The 22,589-nt window shown below is 42.0% G+C and overlaps 1 protein-coding gene across 2 annotated transcripts; it reads right to left on the bottom strand.

Moving 5' to 3' along the window:
- Window positions 1-637: 637 nt before the first annotated feature.
- LOC134148098 (calcium release-activated calcium channel protein 1) lies at window positions 638-16,575 on the bottom strand. 2 transcript variants are annotated; one of them, XM_062589850.1, is made up of 2 exons: window positions 16,306-16,575; window positions 638-4,073 (listed from the first exon to the last, which is right to left on the bottom strand). In XM_062589850.1, exons 1-2 carry the CDS (start codon window positions 16,417-16,419, stop codon window positions 3,507-3,509), a joined length of 681 nt encoding a protein of 226 aa, XP_062445834.1. In that variant the 5' UTR covers window positions 16,420-16,575; the 3' UTR covers window positions 638-3,506. The 2 variants fall into 2 exon arrangements, with proteins under 2 accessions (XP_062445834.1, XP_062445835.1); XM_062589851.1 differs by lacking the exon at window positions 16,306-16,575 and adding an exon at window positions 15,975-16,081.
- Between the last annotated feature and the right edge of the window lie 6,014 nt (window positions 16,576-22,589).

A 22,589-nucleotide genomic window follows, 5' to 3' on the forward strand; every position in this document is an offset into this window, starting at 1 on the left:
CCAAGGCTCTGCTTTTATAGCAGACTAGAAACCCTGCTTTTTTTCTAAGGCAAATAAACCCTTTCCCCTCCCAAAAGTAATTCAGCCCAATACATACCTGGGAACCTAGATGACCTTTTGAAGTTGTAACAGATCGCGTTGCTATTAACAGTCATTAACACAACACTACTTGTTCTCTGTGCATATTTTGTAAAGTTCCCATTCCCAACCACGCCGCGACGCAGATCGGCACATCTGACCCCAGCTCTGTTCCTGCACTAACCCACGAGCCGTATCGGGCCGATGCCCGGTTCTGCGCCGGCTGCCGCACCACAGCACGAACAACGCGCCCAGCGGCGGAGCTCTTCTTCAGGACGCGCTGGCGTGTGCCGCCCACGCAAGCACGCCCAGGCGGCCACGCGGCTCACTGGCGACACACAAGCCTTGGGAAAGCCTTGTAGCTAGTTTACCTGCTTTAAACTGCATTTCTGAATATCACATGTCCTGTTTACAGTTCACTTGGCCCTTTGACTCTTCATATTTGCGCAGCTGAAAGATAACCTACTTTCATATTTACACACTCTGGGAGAAGAACAACAATCCAACGTTCTTCGCTCCACGATTTAAGCAGTGCCGACAGGAAGAAAAGCATGCCAACTACTTTATATCCTTTATACCTGTCTGTGCAAACAGGAAATTTCATCTTTACACTCATGAAATGAGTAGCTGAATGCATTTAAGAGATTCTCAGGAACCCACAGTTATGATCACCACAATACAAACTGAAGAATGATAAAGAATATAAAGAAAATTAAGTGTATTTTTAGATATCTAGATAACAAATAATCAGCAACAATTGATTATATTTTTATTTGAGTATTTTATATCTAAATCTGTGATATACAATAACCAAGTTTAAAATGCTTGAGGTAAATGCTTAATACCATTAGTATAAATAAGGGATTAAAAAAAACACTGAGTTTACAGCCATGCTTTCTGGTCCTGGTTACCAACTATCACAGCTGTGAGACTATGCCCAAAGTGCAACTTCCATGACCATTTCCACAGCTGGAAAATATACTCAATACGCAAAACTAGAGCGGAAAAGTCAGAAAAGCAACTGTAGCAACAGCCTCATTAGCCTGGAACCTCCAGCTTTAAAAAGTTAAAAATAAGGTTGCCCCACTAACTTCTAATTCTCTATTTTCCAAACCAAAAATTCCCACTTCTTGTCACTTTGTAAAAGATCCACAAAATAAAATCAGCTACTTATCCAGGACAGCAAGTAGTTTTACAAAATAAGCTAGGAAAATATATTTTCTGGACTTCCATTCATAATAAAGTTACAACTCAAGTACGTAATTTACAGACAGAAGTGTAACTTTTAAGCCTGACAGCACCTTTTTGACCATTTGTTCTAGTGTGAATATTGAGTCAGAGTTGCTTCCTTTACTGAGGCTTTAAGAAACCCAAGACGGATCTTATTTTAGTAAAGGATGCACCAGGAAATTTTGTGCTTACTACAAAGATTTCATGTTTTGGAATGCTGCTTTATTAATGCCTTTACTAACACAATCCTTTCAGCGTCCCCCGAGCGAACTGTGGGATTGTAGCCCCAATTCTCATCATCACAATTATACCAACAATAGTATTTTTACACTTGAAGGGTAATGTAATGGCAGAGCTAGAGAAAATCCAGTCTGTCCTCTGTGTACCAAAAGGACTTGTGAAAATGGCGAGTGGAAAGCAGTTTTCTGCTTGTGAACAGAAAACTCCTCTGCAAGAACACCACTGAAAAGAAGCCCAGCAATGTTTTTATGGCTCCTTTTCAGAATAGAAAGTGTACCCCGTGGGCAGTCTCATCGGTGTTTCTGCTGCTGCAGCGCTGACACCGGAAACCAGCCCCATTCACTTCACCACGCTGCTTCCGTGGTAAGCTCTACTCTGCCACCTTAACTCCACAAACACATCCCACCGTTTGTGAACACACTGGGACGATCCGAGATGAAGGCTGGGCGTAAGAGACCGCATTCTGCCAGGCACAGTCAGGGATAGTTCAACGTGCTGCCACGTTCACCCCGGCTCATCGCCACATCCCAGGGTTATGTTTCACAGTGAGCTATGATGGGGATTCAAGTTTTGCTCCATGGGATTTGAACCGGTCTCAGCTTGTGCGTCCAACAAGGCCTTCTACACATGAAAGCCAACAGCTTCTCCATAGAAGAAAAACTGCATTCCAAAAATTTCACTTCTACAGACAGCTGGAATTACATGAATTCTGAAGCAGCCAGGACAAATGCTGCAATCTCGCTTGGACAAAACCCACATCTAATAGACCAAATTAAAGTTTTTGCTTCAGAAAGAAATCAGAAGTTGACACAGTAGCCTCACTCTATCAAAGACACACATATCCAAAAGTAAGCAGCAATATTATTTACAAATAATCTACTTTTATAAATAAATCTACATAAAGGAAAGTTGTCTCCAGACTCTTTGGAAGCACAAAGGTGTAAAAAGTTATTAAATACAACACTTCAGCAAGCAGAAGACTTTCTAAACAAGGAAGACCAAGGCATAGCCGATCACTTGGGAATCCAACACAGAGAGAGTGCCTTTTGCTGCTTTTATCTGAGGAATTATTAAAAAAATATACTTATTTATATAAAAGTATAAAATAGTTACTACTTTGGCTTGGAAAAAACAGTAGTGGTTCTGATTTTCAAGAAAAAAAAATTATCCAGTAATAATTTCCATCTAGTTTCTTCTTTTTACAAAAGATCCCTAAATGGAAAACAGGCAATTCTTATCTTCAGATAATGCCAGCTCATGAGAACTTTAAAATTTATTGCTTTTATATTCTTCCACAGAAGAGCGGCTCAGTCCAACTCATGCGGCCATACCACATCACAGTACGACTAGTCATGGGTATTTAGTGGGCTATAAAATGTGTAACTGCCATAGGAAAAGGCGCTGGAGAAACTGGTGAAGTAATAATTATTTGGCAGCAAAACACACTGGGGAAAGTGCTGGGAAAGCTTTCACTTTTACCATCTGTCAAGCTTTCTAGAGAGCACAGCACTAGCACTGAAATCAAGTGCTAATTGCTGCGTATCCCAAGTAATTTGTATCATGCCATGCAACATGTATTGGACAGCAGTATCTTCTAGTAAATGCCAAAATCAAAGAGAGGAAAAGTGCTTCTCTATCCATCCCTAACAAATACCAAAAATTACAGTGTTATTCTCTATGTATTTATGTAGCCGCCATTCAACATTAACAAGAAGCAAACTATGCAGTACTCACTAGAGGACGAAAGCTCACGCAGTGCAAGCATACCCCACCATCCATTCCTCCAGACGTCAGCTATCACAATGTTATGACAACACTTTTTTGCCCATAAAGAGTTAGAACAACATTTATAAATCTCTCTTTAAAAACAAATCCATAGTTCAACCAGTTCATGCACAGGGGAATCGACATCGCAAGGCAGAAGCGGAATAGTGCATTTATTTTCTTTAAGTACAGGTTTACGCAAAGTGGCTAACACCTGGGGAGATGGTATCGCCTCTGTGATCCAGCTGATCCTGGAGCCGTGCAAATTCAGCAAGTTCATTGAGTTCTTGAAATTGCCTGTCTGTTTTATGGCTCACCAGTGACCTGTAGAAGTGGACTGCAAACACTATGAAAATCAGTCCAAAAGGAACCATAATAGACGTTGATGCAATGGCTGCTGCCTCTCCTGACGTGATGGTAGAACTGCTGTTCTGGGATGAATCAAGAGGGTTCTTCTTTAAAGGGAGAAACTTGACCCAACAGAGTAACACCACCTCTGCAAGAAAGAGCAAAGTCCCAATAACAGTAGAAAATGCCCAGGCAAGCTCAATGTGCCGATGCATACGCTCATGTGGAGACTCCTTTACCGAGTTGAGATTATGCACGTTGCTTACAGCCTCTATATTTGGAAGAATGCAAGTACTTATCATGAGTGCAAAAAGATGAACTGCAACAAGGACAGTAGTACAGGCACTGAAAGCTATCAAGAGACCTCGAGGGTAGTCATGATCTGTATCTAGCTGAACTTCTACCATAGCCACCTGTAAAGGAAGAAAAAAAAAGAATAATTTATAGTCAAATAATAATATGACATAGATATTACAAGTTTAAATCTGCTCACTGCAATTATTTTTATTCCAGGATAATTAAACATCACATTCTTGTTCTTCCTATTTATGTTTGCACAATAGAAATACTGATTTAGAGTTCCAATGTTTCAGGAGTATCTTCCAATTCAAACAAAATAGTCACCTGCATTTAAATTTCTCTTCATCTTTTTCTGCAACCTTTTCATCTGGCCAAAATTTACATCTGAGGGATCAAAGCACACTTAAATTTAGGCCTTTTATACTTATTGCTCAGCTGTAAAGCAAACCATTAATATACAGAAAAGCTGCTACAACTTTGCCACCTCCAGCTCATCCCAACAGAACAGCTGGACTTTATGATCAACACACTTGGATTTTTAAGTGAAAAAATTATTTTCTGTGGTATATTTTACTGGCAGCTTTTGATCTTTTACTATGGATTTTAGTGTTTATACAGAGTATTAGGAAATGTTTTGTACCAAGTACATAGAATGAATACTCTACAAACTCTTTTGAAGTAGGTATCTATAACATGAAAGCCTGTGAAGGCAGTGGACTGCCCTTCACAGTCTTGGCAGTCCTTCTTTTGTATTTAAGTTCTGAAGAGCAGGAACCTTTAATTTAAAAGATCACCTCTCCGTGGGGCTCTCAGATTTATTCCTTCACTCAAAATAAGCACTTAAGCAGACTCTAGAACATCAGTTCAAAACATGAATGTCTCCACCATGTCCAGGCTGGGCAAAAAGGCCTTTTAGTGGGAAGAAGCATAGAGAAGGCTGGGGGAAAAGAAAAACAAGTATCCCAGAAAATTAAAGACAAAGTCCTTCCAGATATCGCTAGATGCTCTTTAAATTATAAGGCAAAAATACAAGAAGAAATGACTCGGTTCAGCATGCTCAGATCCCAGGTCCAGACAGCGCAGCAGTTTGTACCATCTGAACTAATAATTAATTGCTGTTCATAGCAGAAATCCTCCTGTTTGCGTGACAAAAGCCATAACAGAGAGATTCCTGGAGAGCACAAAACTCTGGAAGCAGCATGTAGCCGTGCCCACAGACAAGCAATGCTACCGCAGGAAGATGCTCCTAAATCCACACCTCTACTAACACATGCAGCCATGCCCTTTTATAAACTCAGATCTCCAGCATGCCTGGGCTTCAGGAGCAAAAACTACCATTAAAAAACAGCACTAGGAAATTCATAAACTGGTCTCAGATATCATTGATAAAGGAAATATCTCTAACAACAGAGGTTTTTCAAATTGCCAGGTAATTTTAAGCATGCATAGTTGATTAGAGACATTAATCCTAGAAGAGCTCTTGAGAAATAAATAAGCTTTCCTAATAAACTTGCCTTTGAGACAAAGCATAGTTCCAAGCAAAGATGCAAAGATGCAACGTTTCTATACATAGTCCTCCTTCTCAAAGGATCTCATTAAATAGCCAAAATACATTTAAAATTTACAGAAAAAATAACTGCAAACACGTATGTACACCATATGAGGAAGATGGAGGCTGACATTCAGCACAGATCAGACTGATCCAAGCCAGTCCTTCCTGCCCACTGGCCACCCACGCTTGATCCTCTGTTGAAATGACAGCTTGCAAGCCCAGTGAAAGCTAACTGGTTAAAAGGTAGTAATGTTCTGCCTGGCTGGGTGAACTGGTTCAGCAGTGCCCCAATGACCGATAAAGCTGGTACAGGCCCATGTAACTGAGGAGGGGGCAGACAGACTTTGGGTAGCGCTAAGCTGTTAACTTAGCTCTTCTGTAACTTACATTTTGCCCTCAAAACCACTATGAGACCAGTTATTACAACACAGTCCATGAAACAATTGGCTCTTTTATTCCCACTGATAGATTCTTAGTTCATTACAGTATGCCATTAATGGACTAGACAGTATTCAGCCCAGCAAACACCATTCAAACATCTCAATCATATGAAGAAAAACTGCATAAAGTGTGGGGTAATATGGATACAGAAAGACACAGAAATTAAGGTCCAAAAGTAGCTGCAGAAACAGGAAAAAATATTCAAATCTTACTCTTGCTACAGTGGAGTCAGGCTACACCTAATCTGAGATCCTGTCTCCCTACCTTTTTAGGCTCAAGATGTTCTACAGCAGAACTCTTTAACAGCTAACGCACCAAATGGATTAACCCAGCCTTGGCTTCTGCTCAGACATGTTTCAACAAGCATTCAAGGCCAACTGTCAATATTTTCATTCATTTACTGAAAGTCTCTATCCTCATAAGTGTAACCAACCATACAACTGGTAAACAATTTCCAAATATTACAAGAAACTACAATAAACTCGAATATGTATATAACTCTTGCTTAAAGATTAAATAAATAAATAAATAAATAAAATCTCCCTAGGCTCAACAGTTCAAGGGATGAGGGTGAAAGAGCTCTAGTCTGAATGTTCAAGATGTACTTAAAATAAGTGTTGGTTCTCAACTGTGGGAAACTTCATTTTTGAGAGGTTAACCACTTGGTCATCACATCTGTTTTCTGCAGGCACCTCCCCTTAAGCCCCAGAGACCTCACTGGGTGCTGGGGGTACTGCTTGCAGCTTTTCATACAATACTTGCAATCTTTCACCACAGAGGACTCATCTTCATACTTCTCAGATTTTCTGGTGCTTGTGTTGATTTTGAAAGCTAGGCTGCCAGTTCTATTTTAGACTCAAGAACATCCCAGTTTTTCAAGACATATTAATCTTCCATCCTAGTACTTATGACACTAAAGAGCTTCAGAAGGTAAAGACTTTAATTTTATTTTCCTTTAAAAACCTGACGATTAAATATTTAATTCCTCAAATATAAAAGAAATTTTACATTTTCACCACTCAAAGTCTCTTTAATAATGATATCAAACATCCGATTCTGGGGTTTAGTCAGAATCTCGTAACTTCACCATCCCAGCTGTTCTGGAGCTCCCATCTCAAAAGACAGCCAAGAGGAAGAAATCTTCCTTCCTCTTCTCGGACTATACTGAGCTACAAGAAGTGCTGAGTGATCACATTTAATCTAAACATACCTGTTTCTGATTCGGCTCTACTTGAATGCACCATCAAAACAAAATCTTGGGAGGAAAAGAGATTAATTTAAGCAGCATTCAGATACTCAGATAGCTCTGCACTAGCACCGACAGAACCATAGAGGCAAGAAGCAAACTATAAAAAGGAAAGAGGTCCAAGCCAGGAATCCCATGGATTAAAAGGCTTCATTTTTTAACCATTACCGGGTGTTACCTTGAACGAGTGACCCCAGCAGCACCTACAACCTTCATGCACTCATGGAATAGGTTAAATCTGAGATTCAGCTACACAAGTAAGGCTTTGGTTTATGAGACTGACAAATACATTAACACATAGTTGCTTTGCAGAGAAGTATGAAAGTATGTTGTTTTGGTAGGCCCCAAATGAGAGCTTTCTGAAGCTCAGCAAGACTGTAGCTGTTGCTTAACATTTGTCACAACTAACCTCAAGAGCAGGAAGGGTGTTAACTTCCTTTGGTTCAAACCATACCATACTACTCTAAGACCAAGCAACGCTTTCTCTGGAATTATGGATAGCATCTACATCACCTAAAATGTAGCCTAGGTACTTGCCTTTTAGCAGGTACAAAATAAACTGACAGCCAAGCAGACACCACCATGTATGATACCAATTTTTCTCAGTTCAGACTGATGTTAACGAGTCAAGGTGTGAATAAAGCAGAGGCATGGCACCCCGCAGTCCCAGCCTGGAACACCTGGAGAACAAACCTGCACACGGCCAAAAGCTGCAGGGGAGGAGAAGCTCCCATGGCGTGTTCCTAGAAGAGACTGTGGCATCCCACAGAAGAGGCAACCCCTGGGCCAGCTTCAGCATCTTCCCTGGCCTCAGTCCCTCCCATCACAGTTTCTGTACCAGCAGAGCTCTGGTGCCAAGCATCAGGGACACCAGGGTTAGGGACAACACTTTAAGTTGTTAAAGTCAGAAGTTAGCTATCCTGCCAGTAAGTAACACAACCTCCTCTCCATGGCTGGAATCAGAAGGGAAAAATACTAGCAGTGTCAAGCGCTGGGCCAAAACAGATCCCAAACCAAGGCAAATAACAGACCTGCTAAAAGGGAGACAGTATCCACTTGCTTTGAGAGAAAACAGTGCAATTTAGCAACTGGGGAGACCACAGCATCTGGAAAAATATTTCTATCAACTCTGAAAGGATTGCAGCTTCATAGACTCCCAACAGATGATGGTAAAAGATCCCTACTTTGAACATTCAAGATACACTTACAAGAAAGATGCATTAAGCGCAGCTCCACCAATGCACTGACAATTCTTTGCCAACGGCAAGTTCCCAGAAAGGGAGCTGGAGTTTTTCCTAAACCCTCCTCAGTGAGAAAATGTGATAGAAGCTAGAAGGTATATGCATAAGAAAAAGACCAAAGAGTTTTTCTTGGGTTCACAGACAGAAAAGGAAAAAATTACACTGAAGCTAATTAGCTGGACAGAGATATCCCTTAAGCCAGAAGAAAAATGCATCAAGTAAAGTTGCAGTTGTAGGTAATGAGATAACACTCAGCAACAACCTGAAAGAAGGAGAGGGCAAAAGCAGCAAACATTTCTCTTTCCCATTCATGCAGATTAATGGACATTTCAGAACTTGCTTCAAATTGAGACTTTCAGGAGGTCATGGATGCAGAATGCCTGAAGGATTCCAAAATCTTCTGAAGTTGATGGAAAGTCTCCAGGGGGCATAGCAAAGCCTGCTTTTGCCCCCGCCTGGCAGAGTAACTCCTGCTTGACCCATAAGTGAAAAACTAGTTCATGTTTACTGTCTCAGACTGTCAAGGAACTAGCAGACACACTGCCAACTCTCTCCAGTTACAAACTCTGTTCTTTATTGCCTGGGCCAATCTTGAACCAGACACCTAACCCAAAAAGCTCAATTTTTCATTATCAGGCCCCATGCCTGTTTTCAAACAGCGATGAGAAGTTCCTTGTCTCTTTTCTCATGCTGTGATTTCAAAACGCACAGATTGCAACTGCTCTTGTAAAGCACTTGCAGTATCAAGGCCCACGTCAGCATATCTAATACAATTCAAGTCCATGAAAAGCATGACCTTCCAAGCACATGCAGGAGGACTTTTTTCCTCCGTGTCCTCTATTAACTTCTGACACTCTTTCAGAACATAGGCCCTTCAGGGGCACAGCAGCCAACACAATGCACTTCAGCACCATTTCCTTCGCCTTTTTAAAGTTTCTTCAAACATTTGCCTCCTGATTTCTACTGTGCAGCCAGCAAGGTTGCTGCAAGCATCCTGCTTTACTACATAATCACAGAACAACTCAGGCTGGAAGAAATCTCAAGATGTCATCCAGTCTAATCCCTGGCTGAAATAAGAGCTAACTTTAACATCAGATCATCCTACGGAAATGACTGACAGACTTACTATAGCCCTTGAAAAGGTTGTAAATCTGAAATACAGCTTCTTGACAAAGTTAAAGGACTCTCACGCTATTAAGAAGTGGGACTGGAGTTCAGATGCTTTTAGAATACAAGTGAATTTGTGCACACAATCATGGCAAGGCTTCTGACAATCCTGGATTTCACAGAAAGCATCACAGCAGCCCAATTACTACCACATCGCAAGAAACTCAACAGCCTGCACTCTAGAAGAGATGGCATTTCAATTTCAGCTATAGTTTAATAGCTTGAAAAAAGTTCATTTCACTTGCTCGTATATGATGCTTCCATATCTTGTTAGAAAAAAAAGGTCTAAATTAAGTTCCTGTTTAAAAGAAGTCCTCAGTGCTATGAAGGTTTCATGTCCTCACTTACATGGTGCATCTGACAGACACCAGCTCCACAGTTTTCACAAAAAGCAAGCTGTGCTACACTAGTAAAAGTTTCCATCAGCAGCAACACAATATTCCATAAAGAACAACGATCAGTCACACACACAGCTGCAAATGAAGCTTGAAAAGCTCATATGGCTTCTGAAATGCAGGAGAACCAACTGCCCTGGCTTGCCTTTTGTTCGTGTCTACCACAGCAGCGGCGCATAAATTAGCAACCTGCTTCAATTTTCAGCATTATTCCCCAGTTTTACAAGCCACTAGGCAATAGACTGGTTTCACTTAACTTGGTTTTAATTCCAGCATAGTGCAAATTTGAAGTTCAATTTCTGTTTTAGGACTGTTTTATCTGAAGGAAAAAGTAACCAGGGAAAATAAAATGTGACAGACAATATCAGATGGAAAACAGAAGGGAGAACTGTACTAAGAACCACCCATGTAGCAGGTCATATTGACACTCAAGACTTTTCAACACAGGAAAAAGAGGTAACCTCTCTTTGTTATCATACGAAGCAACAACAGCAGCGAATACAGTTTTCAAGAGGATTTTTACTTAATCACAGGTTTGCATCTTTTTCAAAATCACTAGCTATTGCTATACAGAAAAGGAAACAAAGTGCCTTATCCCAAACAAATCTGTATCACCTGTGAGCTATTCATAGATGACTTCCTCTCCTCCCCTTCCCTGCAGAGATGACTCCTAGCTTCGGTAGGAAGGAATATAACACATAACAGAGGCTGGGAGCGTGCGTCCTAACTGTCATACTGTATGGGCTTTTATCCTCTGTCTCTCATAGTATCAAATACTAACGTTAACACACAGCTGAGACCCAATCTTGAGTTCAGCATGCCATGGGAAGACAAACAGCTTTAAATCTGACAGAGCTGCAGCCAATTCAAACTCTTCACTACCAGTTCTGACCAATGCATGTGGCCGCTTTTCCACAAACTGCCTGATCTCAGCTAAATACATTCGATAGCCAGGGGCTGGGTCAACAGCTACTGAAGGCCACGTGACGGGACGGCTGTAAATTTGCCCCTCGAACCCTACAGAAGGCTTTGACCAGTCTAAAGCTCCAATCAAAACTGTTCTCCTGCCCTTTCTATCTTGCGAAACACTGGCTCTCAGTATGATCGTGCTCTACGTGTACCACCCATGGAGCTAGCTACATCGCAGATTTTTTACAAGCAAAGCCCCTTCAAAAATGACAATGTTACCTACCTCAAACGTCAGTCTTACTAAAGACATCGAGCACGTCTTACTGAATCCGTCTAGAATTACCTGCATATCCTTGCAAGCCTGCTCTCACCTCCTCTTCCCCAGCCACTTCTACCATTCCTAAGCAGGAAACTACCAATTCTCCTGCAGTAAGGGAACAGAACTAGCTCATCAGGAATAGCTTATAAGCAAGCTGTGCTGACTGAACATTGCGGCTATGTATTGTAAGGGTCCTTCCAAACAGCGAGAGAAGGATGTAAATCATACTTGAGTAAGCATACTAGTGTTTAAAAAAAACCCTTCACCTTGTAATACCAATATACTTCAAGTTATACTGTGATAACTACAAGTTTAATCAACATCTATCCACAGAACTATTTGCTTCAGCCTCTGTACACCTTACCTCCACCTGTTGCAGCAATGACTAGAGTTGATTAAATCTAGTTATCCATACGCTTAACACATGAAAGTGACTCTTCATAATACTCTACATTAACCTCAGTAGGGGGAAAAAAAATCCACAGAAGTGGCTTTTCAAAGTCTTGAAGATCACATCAAAAGGCTATTTCAATACCAAATCTCATTTTATAGCCCCTACCTTGCCCACGTGCAGGACCACGGGGGAGGCTGGGGATGAGATAGGTGTCGTAAGATCATCTGAATTGAGCACGCCGCTAGCTGTGTCTTCAGCTCCTGAGTCAGTCAGTCTGTTTTCCTGACAGTACTATTTGTTCTTAGAGACAGAGGCACAGAGCCAAGCTCCCTATAGTCTCTGTATCGTTCATTAAGAGCCATAAGAAACTCATACAGTATGACTCTGTATGGCCTAGAACTAGTCACTGGAAATTAAAAAAAGGTAAGTCAAAATAATGATACTGTTACTAGTTTTAAACAGAAGAGAAAGTACACGTCATTTTTCTTTTAGCCTAGGATCTCGACTTCATGGCTTACTACGTTTTACAGAATGGCCAAAAAAAAATCGTATTTACTAAATCCACCACCTGAATATAAATACACAAGTTTAATTTTGTTTTGTTAGTAAACATGAAAAAGGTTAACACCCATATAATCACAGTAAACACATCTGCAAGAAGCAGTACCTCTACAGAGTGCTGTAGAAACCACTTACAATAGATCTATATCATAAGTGCAAGGTCAGATTATGCAGCACAGCAGGGAGAAGATAACAGTGGCTTAACATCAACTTTACATCTTCCGAGCTCCAGCAGCCACAAGCAGCCACTCAGAGCCGCTGCAAGACAGAGCATGGCAAGAGCCCTGACGCTCCACGCTGCCTTCCCGCTGCCTTCCTGCTCGTCTGCGACCTTCGGGCAGGGATGCTCAAAGGAGCAACAGAAAGCTGCTCTCATGACTGTAAGCAAATATAAGAGGCCTCTTATACCTGGGAGAGTCTTCAGAGCACAGTTCAAACCTGTAAGTGCAACAGCAGTACAACTGTAAGCGGTGGTAGCAGCTATAAAAACTAGGCCTGTAATACTTTCCTGCAGGTTACAAAATACAGCCATTGCACGCTATTCTACTAGCGATTCAGAGAAACGGAGCCAGAACAACTTCTAAAGTGAGATCATTTAGTGTTTACAACTGCAGAGGAAGCTTTATTAGAGAAGGACTATGCTGTCTTGAATACCCCGCAACAGCGGGGTCTTGGTCTTACCGAGGCAATATCAACTACCGTTATGGAAATTAGTTTCATCAATATTTATCAGCGCAGTCAGTCTTTTACAAAAGATGACTGAAGCTGTCTTCAGAAGACTGTATTGGCTTTATTTCAAATGTGAGATCTGACACTTCTTTGACAATATTCAGCACTGGATGCTTGTATACTACTACTCAGATGACAGTCTAGCCAGTTTGCATCGTTAGAGCCATTTACGAGTCAAACATACTGTCTGACAAATAACGTTCTAAATAATTAAGCCAGTCAAGCACCTTGTTAGGATAATTTAGATTCCTCATTTAAGCTGAGTTTTTTTCCACAGAGTTATTAATGGTGGGTGGAGGGGAAGGAGTTTTTCAGTTTGATGACTGTTGTGATTTAACAATTTCTATACGATATTAGCAACGCAAGTAACATGGCGCTGTCACACTAGTGCGTGATGTAACTCTGGCGATGATATGAAGCCAACAAGTCTGTTCTGTTCAAACTAAAAACCCCCGCCTGCAGTCTGTCTACATTAAAGCCCTTGATTCTAGTGAGTGTGGATAAGCTAGTGTTAGCAATAACAGGTATATTCTGCTAAATATTTCCAGGGGTGACAGTCAACACTGGAGATAGGCTGGATTAAGAAATAAGGACAGGCATGCAGGAGGAGGGGGAAAAAAAAAAAAAAAACATATCAAGACCTGTGATTTAAAGCAGAAGTGAGAAATACCAAATGCCTCTTCTAGGTGGAGATCAGCACAATACCAGTCAGCATGAGTAATCAGCCGAACCCTCGGGTCTTTCCCAGACTACAGGTATGCTGCAGTCGATAATTTCTTTCTCTACATCTAACAATTTGGAAATTGATATTACTTGCGGGCATCATAGATTGGGAGAGAATCCTGAATGCAGAACTATAAACTTCATAGATTTCCTCCTAGACACATTGTACTGGATGGTAATGTCCCTGGAAACCTACACAAAACAAACGCTTGGATTTACTCTTGTGAGGTTACCTCTAATAACAGTTTGTGATCACTGGACCAGGCATCTGTTTCTCTGAAGCCAGCATACTGCAGCAAATTGTGATGTGCAGCTCCAAAACACAATTCATATTCAAACAAGTTTTTACCAGTCCTCACTGCAGAAGTGTAACACTTGCCAACACAAAATTTGGTTGAGCGTTTTCACACTCTCCACACAACTGACCTGTGCAATCTCTTGACATCTACTTACACCATTTAACTGGGGTAGGCTTAATCAATCTTGAGGGAATAAGCTTTGAAAAACGGTTGCAGTTATATAGGTCATTAGTACAACAATAAAGGAATAGTTTTGCAGAAATACTTAGTTCATACTAGAGAATTAAAGTATTGTTTAGTAAAAGCAAGGATCAATGGAGCAGGCATGAAAACAAGCACGTTCCCCTACTGTCAGATCCCAGCATTTTACTGGGTGGTCTTAAATGGGTCATCCGGGCTTGCAGATAAGGAAAACTGAGAGGCAATCACGCTTAACTGCTGTTTTAACTTTTAGATCTACGATTAGGTTGTGTTTTAGTAGCAAATTCTTCAAATGTGAGTTTTGAACAAAAAGAACCTGCTGAATTTAGTGACCTTGCCCAGGTGCCAGAAGGCTCTGTTTTTCAATGCAGAAGTTGGTAAGGACAGATTCAAACCTTAAGCAGTGCAAAGTTACTTAAAAGGGAAAAAAATAAATAAAAAACTTGAAAAATTACGTCAGCTTTTCCAGTAAGAGATTAGAAAGTCCCAGCTAGAGGGCTATCTATAACAGCAAAACCAATGAAATTGGATTTCCAAAGCGGCCTTGTCAAAGGAAGAAAAAAGTGGAAATTTCTGAGTAGGGCAATTTCCACAACACCTTAGTATTATGAATATTCACCTTTAACATTTCTGGCTACCAGAGATTTTGCTAATCAGAACAAAGTACCCTTTTCCTGAATTACCCTAAACACCACAAATTCAATTAAAAAAACCCCAGCAGTTTTCAGCTGCAGGACAGCAGGCTCTTAACTTGGAACTCTCTCCCAGGGAATCAAGAAAGAAGTTAGCCCGTGCATCCACAGGGGTTTTATAGCGCACATGGCATATACTTACAAAACAAAAACAAAACAAGACGAGATTTGATAGGTTAAGTATAACAGACTGAGTATGGATTTTAAATAATCCTTACAAAATTTGATTATGCTGCAGATTCAATTATTTACAGCTTCCCTTATTTCAAAATGTGTGAAAAAAAAAATCCACAAGCCACAGTTTTTCCCCACATTTGCTTTCAAATCGAGGTAAAATTCTGAATCAAGATTAACACCCCCGACGAACGGCTCCGTCACAGCGGAGCGGTGTCCGGCACGGGAAACTCCGCGGCGGCAGCGGCGCGGGCGCGACGCGTCGCTCCCACGCAGAGGCCACCCAAACCCAAACGCGCCGCCGCTCTCGCACAGCTGCCTGTCACTCAAGGGGACACCAGGCCACCGCCAGCCCCCAAGAGCGGCCTGCTGTTTTTAGCCATCGAAGGACGGCGGTGACATTTATTTGACCGCCTGCAAGGCTGCTGCAGACCAGCCGCGGGGTTTTGAAAAAGCATCTTCCAGCCGGAACAACGGCTCTCAAGGGGAGCACCTCTTACGGCTGAAAATATACATGTATATTTTAATCCGTGCAAAAATCAAAAACAAAAGGAAAATCCCTCACAGCTGTAAAATCCAGTATTTAGCAGTGCTGAATACAGGTGTGCTGCCACAGGTTAGTGGGCAGGATGTGGTGGAGCCTGTAAGCTATGTTTCAAACTAACGTCAACCTAATTCCGTTTCAAATAATTAGGATTACCAGACTAGCTTTCCTCAGTATCAAACCATAGAGCAAATAAAAAGCCCAACAACAACAGAAAAAGACATCTCTAAAAGATGCACCGAAAAAGCCCTCCAAATTCAGTAACTTCCCAGAAAAGAAAGGCTTAGAAAAGCTACAACCAAAATCACTACGGAGGAATCGGAGCTGGAGGGTCGCTGCCAAGTCGGGCCAGCCCCCGCGCTGCGTTCAGCCGAGCGCCGGGCCGCGCCGCGCCGCGGGAAGGCGCCGGCGCCGCTCTCGCACTTACCGCGCGCTCCGCGGCGCAAACGCGCGCAGGGGAACACCCGGAGAGGCTGCGCGGGGCGCGCAAGAGCCGCGCGGCCGCCTGCGGCTTTCTGTGGGGCAGCGCCCGGCTCTCCCCCCCCCCCCCGCCCCGCCATCCCCGGGCGAGGCGCTGCGGCCGGCAGCGAGCCCGCAAGCAGCCGAGCAGCGGCGGGGGGCGCCGGGCTGCGCGGCTCGGCGGGAGGCCGGGGCGGGCGCAGCTCGGCGCGCAGGAGCTGTCACCGTGCCCGCCCCGCCGCCCGCTGCCCACGGGGCCGTCAGCGGCGCGGCGGCGGCCGGCGGGCCGGGCCGCTCACCATGGCGAAGCCGGAGAGCAGCGCGGAGGTGCGGCTGGAGGCTTTCAGCTTGGCGCGGCTCAGGTAGAGCTTCCGCCAGGACAGCGCCTGCATCGAGTGCTCGTTCAGGCTCATGGGCTCCGGGCGGCGAGCGAGGCGGGAAGAGGAACCGAGCGGGGCGGAGAGGGAGGCACGCGGCGGCGGCGGCGGCTCCTTCCGGCCGGAGAGCGAGGGCGCCAGCTGCTCTAACACCCCATGGCGCCCGGCGGCGGCTCCTGCCGGTGCTGGGGCCGCGCCTGCCGCCGCGAGCCTGCGCGCCGCCGCCCGCCGGCACCGCCCCGCCGCCGCCTCATTGGGCTGCGCGGCGCGGTGCGGCCCCCGCCTGCCCCCGGCCGCTTCCCGGCAGCGCTCCGGGCAGCCGGGGCGGGGAGTCTCCGCCGGCGTCGTGCCCGAGCGGCCGCCCGACGTGAGGGGGGGGAGGCGCGAGGGGCCGCGGTCCTCCCGCCGGCCTCGCTGAGGCGAGGGGCCCCCATCTTGTCCGCCTCTTGTCCCCCTACCCGCGCTGAGGCAAAAGGTCCCCATCTTGTGCCCTCTCGCCCCCCCCAGCCCGCGCTGAGGCGAGGGCCCCCCATCTTGTCCCCCTGACCTGCTGTGAGGCGAGGGATCCCTGTCTTGTCCCCCATCCTGTCTCTCTGTCCCATGCTGAGGCAAAGGGCCCCCCATCTTGTCCCCCCAGCCCATGCTGAGGCGAGGGGTCCCCCTCTTGTCCTCCCTCTTGTCCCCCTGACCCACGCTGAGGTGAGAGGCCCCCATCTTGCTCCCCTGTTACCCCCCGGGCCACGCTGAGGTGAGAGGCCCCCATCTTATCCCCCTTCTGCTGCCTCTAGGAGCCTTGACTGAGGCCCACCTCTGAGGTGCTGCTAATAAGCTAGCTTTTATCAGCAGCTGATTATTGATAAAGCTAATTATTAGACTGTTTCAACTGATATATATTGTCAATGTCGAAAGACTTAATTACCACCCAACATTTTTAAAATGTATTTTTTCCTTTATTTTACAGAGGAGAAATAAGAGCTGAATTCCATAGCAAATATGAATTTGCAATTATGAAGAGGATTTCTGAAATTTTGATATTTAATCCTGTGCTTGTGGCCTAGAAAACCTGTGGCTCTGGAGAGTTTTTAAGGGATGTGAAAGAAACCTGTTGCTAACAATTTCTAGTAAGAAAATTCAGAATTTTAACAATAGAAATAAGCGATACTGGACAAGTATAATTTTGCTATTTACAGGTACATGGATGGTCATATGCAAGCTGAATCACTGCAACACTAATTGCATTATAATCAAAAATATTACTAATTGTCTGTTGCTTTGAAACTTTGTCTTGTTTATGAATAGGAAAAAAAATGTGGCACAGAAGTCCTAAACGTGTTTGCTGCATTCCTCTCTTCAAGCCGTTCTCTAATTTGCAAAGTTATTCACCTAATTACACATATTCTAATGTAAAATTTATGATAGAATCTACACTAACATAGGTCACCATTACACTTTTTAATTAATTTACACAGCATTCTTTAAAAAGGGACAGCTGAAGCATCCAAGGAATACTCTTAACAATTTGAAGTCTCCAGATGCATTTCCTGGAACTACAGTTTCTTACTGCAATAGAATTGAATGACCTTTGTCAGGAAATAAACTGAATGTTCATGTTAAAAACAACTCCTGGTAAGATTTTATCTGCAGGGGCATTAAAACACCTCTGCAAGAGAATGAGTTTGACCTACCGACTTTTTCTGTAAAACTTCTGCTGTTGTGCAAGTGACTCCATGGAATGCTTGCTATTGCCTTCTCTTTAGGGATGACAATTAGGGATGACAATACTACTCCATAGGATCCATTTGAATGAAAGGCCAGCATAAAACAGCATTAGAAAATTCTACTCTGGTCATGTGTTTTAATTCCTTAAGAAAAAAAAAAACGCTTCCCAATCAAAACTCTTTCTCTGTTTCCAATTTACACTACAGGCTAAGTCTGAGCAACAGATTGCAAAGCAATGAGTAACAACCATATTGTGATCTCATTACTGCATTTGGTAACCATCAAAAAACTGCAATAAAAATTTTCCCTAAATCTCAAGCAAAGGTTCCTTAAGACTGTTTCTCTGTCATTTAATTTCTGTGGAATCATACATTTAAAAATATTTTTGCATTGCTGTTCATAGGCTATGCAAAATAAGTTTTTGTATGTGTACACAAGATTATTCACTGATTCTTCTCGTCTCTTGTGCATAATTATGGTTGAATGGTAAAATAATGTGCGAGTACCACTGTGTAAATAATACCTAGTTCTTGTCCTGTTTCCTAAAATCAGGTTTATCTGAACATGCTTATATTTATGATGTTGGTGCAGAAGTGTAAATTGTTGTAAAGGGGGACTCAATAGTATTAATTAAATAGCTGTAAAGTAGAATAGGATATAATTATAAATTTTGAATTCATCATTGCCACAGCTGCTGCTTATCTGAATTAGTTCTCTGTAAGCTACAGAAAAAACTGAGAGAGAAATGTGTAGCTAAGAAGGACTTCAGCTGTCTTTCCAAATAATTGTATTAAAAATAGACTGCTTGACGAGTTAGGTCTTGTTGGTAAAAAGATGGAGTGCCTGCTATATTGCAACTGAAACTGCTTTCTTGATCGTGCTACTTTTAGCATACATAGTTGGACTAAACAAGATTAGAAGTTTAGTCAAAATGGAAGCTTTTCATATAGTAAATCCATGTTACTTACTTCCCTTGTGATCTAAGAGTTAGTAAAAATACTTTGAACTCATTGTTTTTCCATTCTATCCATCACTCCTGTTTCTGCTCATCAGAAAGGGCTTTCGAAGATTTAACAATATTGCACGCCGTTCAGTTAGTATTTCATTCAAAGAAACATAGTACTGAAAGAGACCTACTGGATCAGACCCAGCCAGTAAGTAAATCTCATCCTGTCCCATCCACATTTCCAAACAAAAAACATACTTAATTCTGAACTTAAAAGCTCCATCATTTTAGCTTTAAAATAAGCATTGTTCTTTCCTAACAAAAAGAAAAAAAAAATCAGTCTGTTAAATAGGAAGACATAAATTATTAGGGATCAAGCCTTCTTCCTCAACAAAAATTGTTATAACAATATACGCATTTTTCCCTTTATGCTCAATCCAGTGATTTCTGAGCTGTAAAATACAAACTAAACAGGACACATTCTTCCGTTTCCAAAGCTAACTACTCATTATTGCACATAGTTCTTCTTATACTGCTTATTCTTGAGTTAGCAGAAATCAAGAGTCAACCATGCTTAGTTAGAAATTCTTCAGGAAGTTCTCCTGAAATGATCCTGGAGGTTCAAGGTTGTGGGCTGGTATCACCTCCGATCAGTGCAATTACAGGAGACCACCAAAAGGGTGTAGTCCTGCACCCTTCCTTCATCTCCCCCCACTCATTGTTCTGTAGACTATAGTGATCGAACACCTACAGAGCAAGACCTCAATGAGCGGGCTTGATGGAAAATACTTTTCCTTGATGGGTTAGCTTTCTGTTGGTTTTGTTCACTGAACTGACTTACCCTGTGGCTGCCTGAGCACTAGATCTAAGGCAAGAGGGAGGTACATACAAGAGAAAGGAAACCACCCCTTTCAGCAGCAGCAGCCCACTATTACCCCTAATTACAGGTAATTTCAATCCATTCTCTGAATCATTTATGCATGAACACAATTGGAGCAGGTGGCACTAGTCCAAGTTTCTTTCTAGAGAGCCCTGAAAGAGCTGTACATTGTCACAAGGATACTCTTGAAATTTTCTGCTATAAACGTACTTTGTATTTTCTGTGGGAGAAATGAATAGGAAGTATAGGTGCTCTGAGTACCATGTGACACTATTAATGTGATATGGTACTTAGCATGCAAAGGTGCTACCCTCTGAATAGAAATCTGTCTTTCTAAAACATACTATTAGCTTCACATGCAAATGATCACTTCCATTTGTTCCTATTGTTGTACCAAAACCAAATCAGGTTACCACAAAATGGAAAGTATGGTAGTTCCGCATTAAAAACAATACACCAGGAGTAGCAATTGCAAGAAGCAAATAAAGAAAGGATTTCAGCAGTCCAAAGCAGTGAGGAAGTTAAGGCAAGTATCTTCTCTAATCTCTTAAAGTTTAATTAATGAGATTTCTAGAAATTATTGTGATCTGTCTTGTCTATAAAATCATAATTATTTTTAACTTCTTTCATACAGCAATGAAGTGGTTAAATATCTACCCTTCCACCTTAACCCAAGGTAAGGTATGTAATGGAGGTTTTACATGGTAAAAGATGGGGGGGGGTTAATGTTTAAAATATTATTTTTGTCCATTCTATCCAATGGGAAATAAATATGTCTGAAGGCTCAATAAGGGAAAAATTAATCCATTTCTTCATACAGCCATTCCAAGCACAGAATTAATTTTATTGTGAACTTTGTAATTTAAGTTTTATTAAGTGACAGACCCTAGTTTCAATCAAAGAAGGTCAGGATTGAATACATTGTGAAACATGATTAGAACATAAAATAAGTTAAATTGACATCAGAGAAGGCTTCTATGGTTTTGGAGGAGGAGCAGCTCATCTGAACCCACTTCTCAAGAATCATCCCTCCTTTTCACAATATTAAAATTTTCCCTTATTTTGGATTGGAAAGAAACCTGGACTTGCTGCAGTAATGGGCTCTGCTGTAGCAAGTGCTGCCTGACAGGATCAGCACCAGGCACTATCAGAACCCCCTGGTGGAAAACTATGGAATGACCTACTCGGAAAGGAAATGAGCCCTAACCCTCATCTGCTAGCAGTTAACCTGTGTCCTGAAGCATACGGGTTTAATATTGCTTCCAAATGTTTTTATCCTATCTAATGCAGCTGTGGATGTTCTCATCACCTATATCATACCCGATTTTTTAGTTCTTTTAAGTTTGTGGCTTAGATTTTTTGTTATGAATTAATACACTAAGTGATTACAATATTATTTTAATGGTAGAATGAATTGCAGTTTAATACAAATAATTTCTGTCTTAAAAGAAGATTAACAATGCATTTTCTATGTCTGGAGTTCTGTAGATTAAAATTGTGATATTTCTGAAATGTATTTACTTCCATACTTCAATAATGTGCTCTATTGTGTCCTATTTTTTCCAAGTTTATGTGATTAATATAGTCCTTGATGGAGTTGCTTGACATACCAAGATTCTGAGATTGCTCATATCAAAAAAAGAAAAGAAAATTAGAAAAATGAGTTGATTTTCTTTTATGTATGTGTTCTTTTTTGGTGGACTTTTATAGAATGGATGGATTATATGTTTTTGTCTGATGATTCTCTAGTAACATCTATTTATCTTATACAAGTACCCTGTCCACAATCCTACAGATGCACACATGCATTTAATTTTAAGATTGAGTAATCTTGGCCAAAAGGTCATCATATGCAGACATCTTTTGAGGATTATGGATTAATAATGCATTTGATATAACAGACATCTGGAATCCACACTTCAATGTATAACCTATACAACACTTTTATATGCTAATAAAGTTAAATCAACTGCAAATAGGAAGATATTAGAGAAAGATTACATGATTTTTCATGGTTCTGCAGGCAGTTATTGGCAGATTCTGAAAGAGAAGCCTACTACCTTAATGCCTAAGGTAGTATTCTCTCTGCTGGACAAATTCTTCCTTTATCCATGTGTCATGGTTCATTAAAATATGGAGCTTTCTAAAGAGATGTCCAGAAAGGCCCATGAAGTTGAATTTGAATGTTTTATGTTTTGCTTCATATTAAATGAGACTTTAATAGATTAGGTGCACAAAAGTAACTGGATTCTCTATGAATTTGTTTCTGCTGGGTAAAAGCAGTCAGGAATAGTAAAGAGAATTGCCCTATTTTAATAAAACGTGTATGTAACTGACCTGAAAATGAAAGCCATACAAACAATTTGAAATTTGCTGCTGAGATCCGGACTGGCCAGACCAGCGGTTCTCAGTCTTTGCTTGCCCACGAGCAACAGCACTGAGCAACTACCAGACTGAGGGTAGCAGCACAATTACTCTGTCAATCTCAAAAACTGTATCTGTAACAAGCAAAACAGGGGAGCACTGTCAAAGCCATCTACCCATGACCATGTGTCTGGATACTCCTTGATGTCCTCTTTTTGGGGGGAACGGGAGATTGATGGTAAAGGATGACACTTCAGAGCCCTGCAACACCCCGGAACCTGGAGGCTGCTCAAAATC

Source organism: Rhea pennata, chromosome 17 (genome assembly GCF_028389875.1).
Source record: "Rhea pennata isolate bPtePen1 chromosome 17, bPtePen1.pri, whole genome shotgun sequence".
NCBI lineage: Eukaryota > Metazoa > Chordata > Aves > Rheiformes > Rheidae > Rhea > Rhea pennata.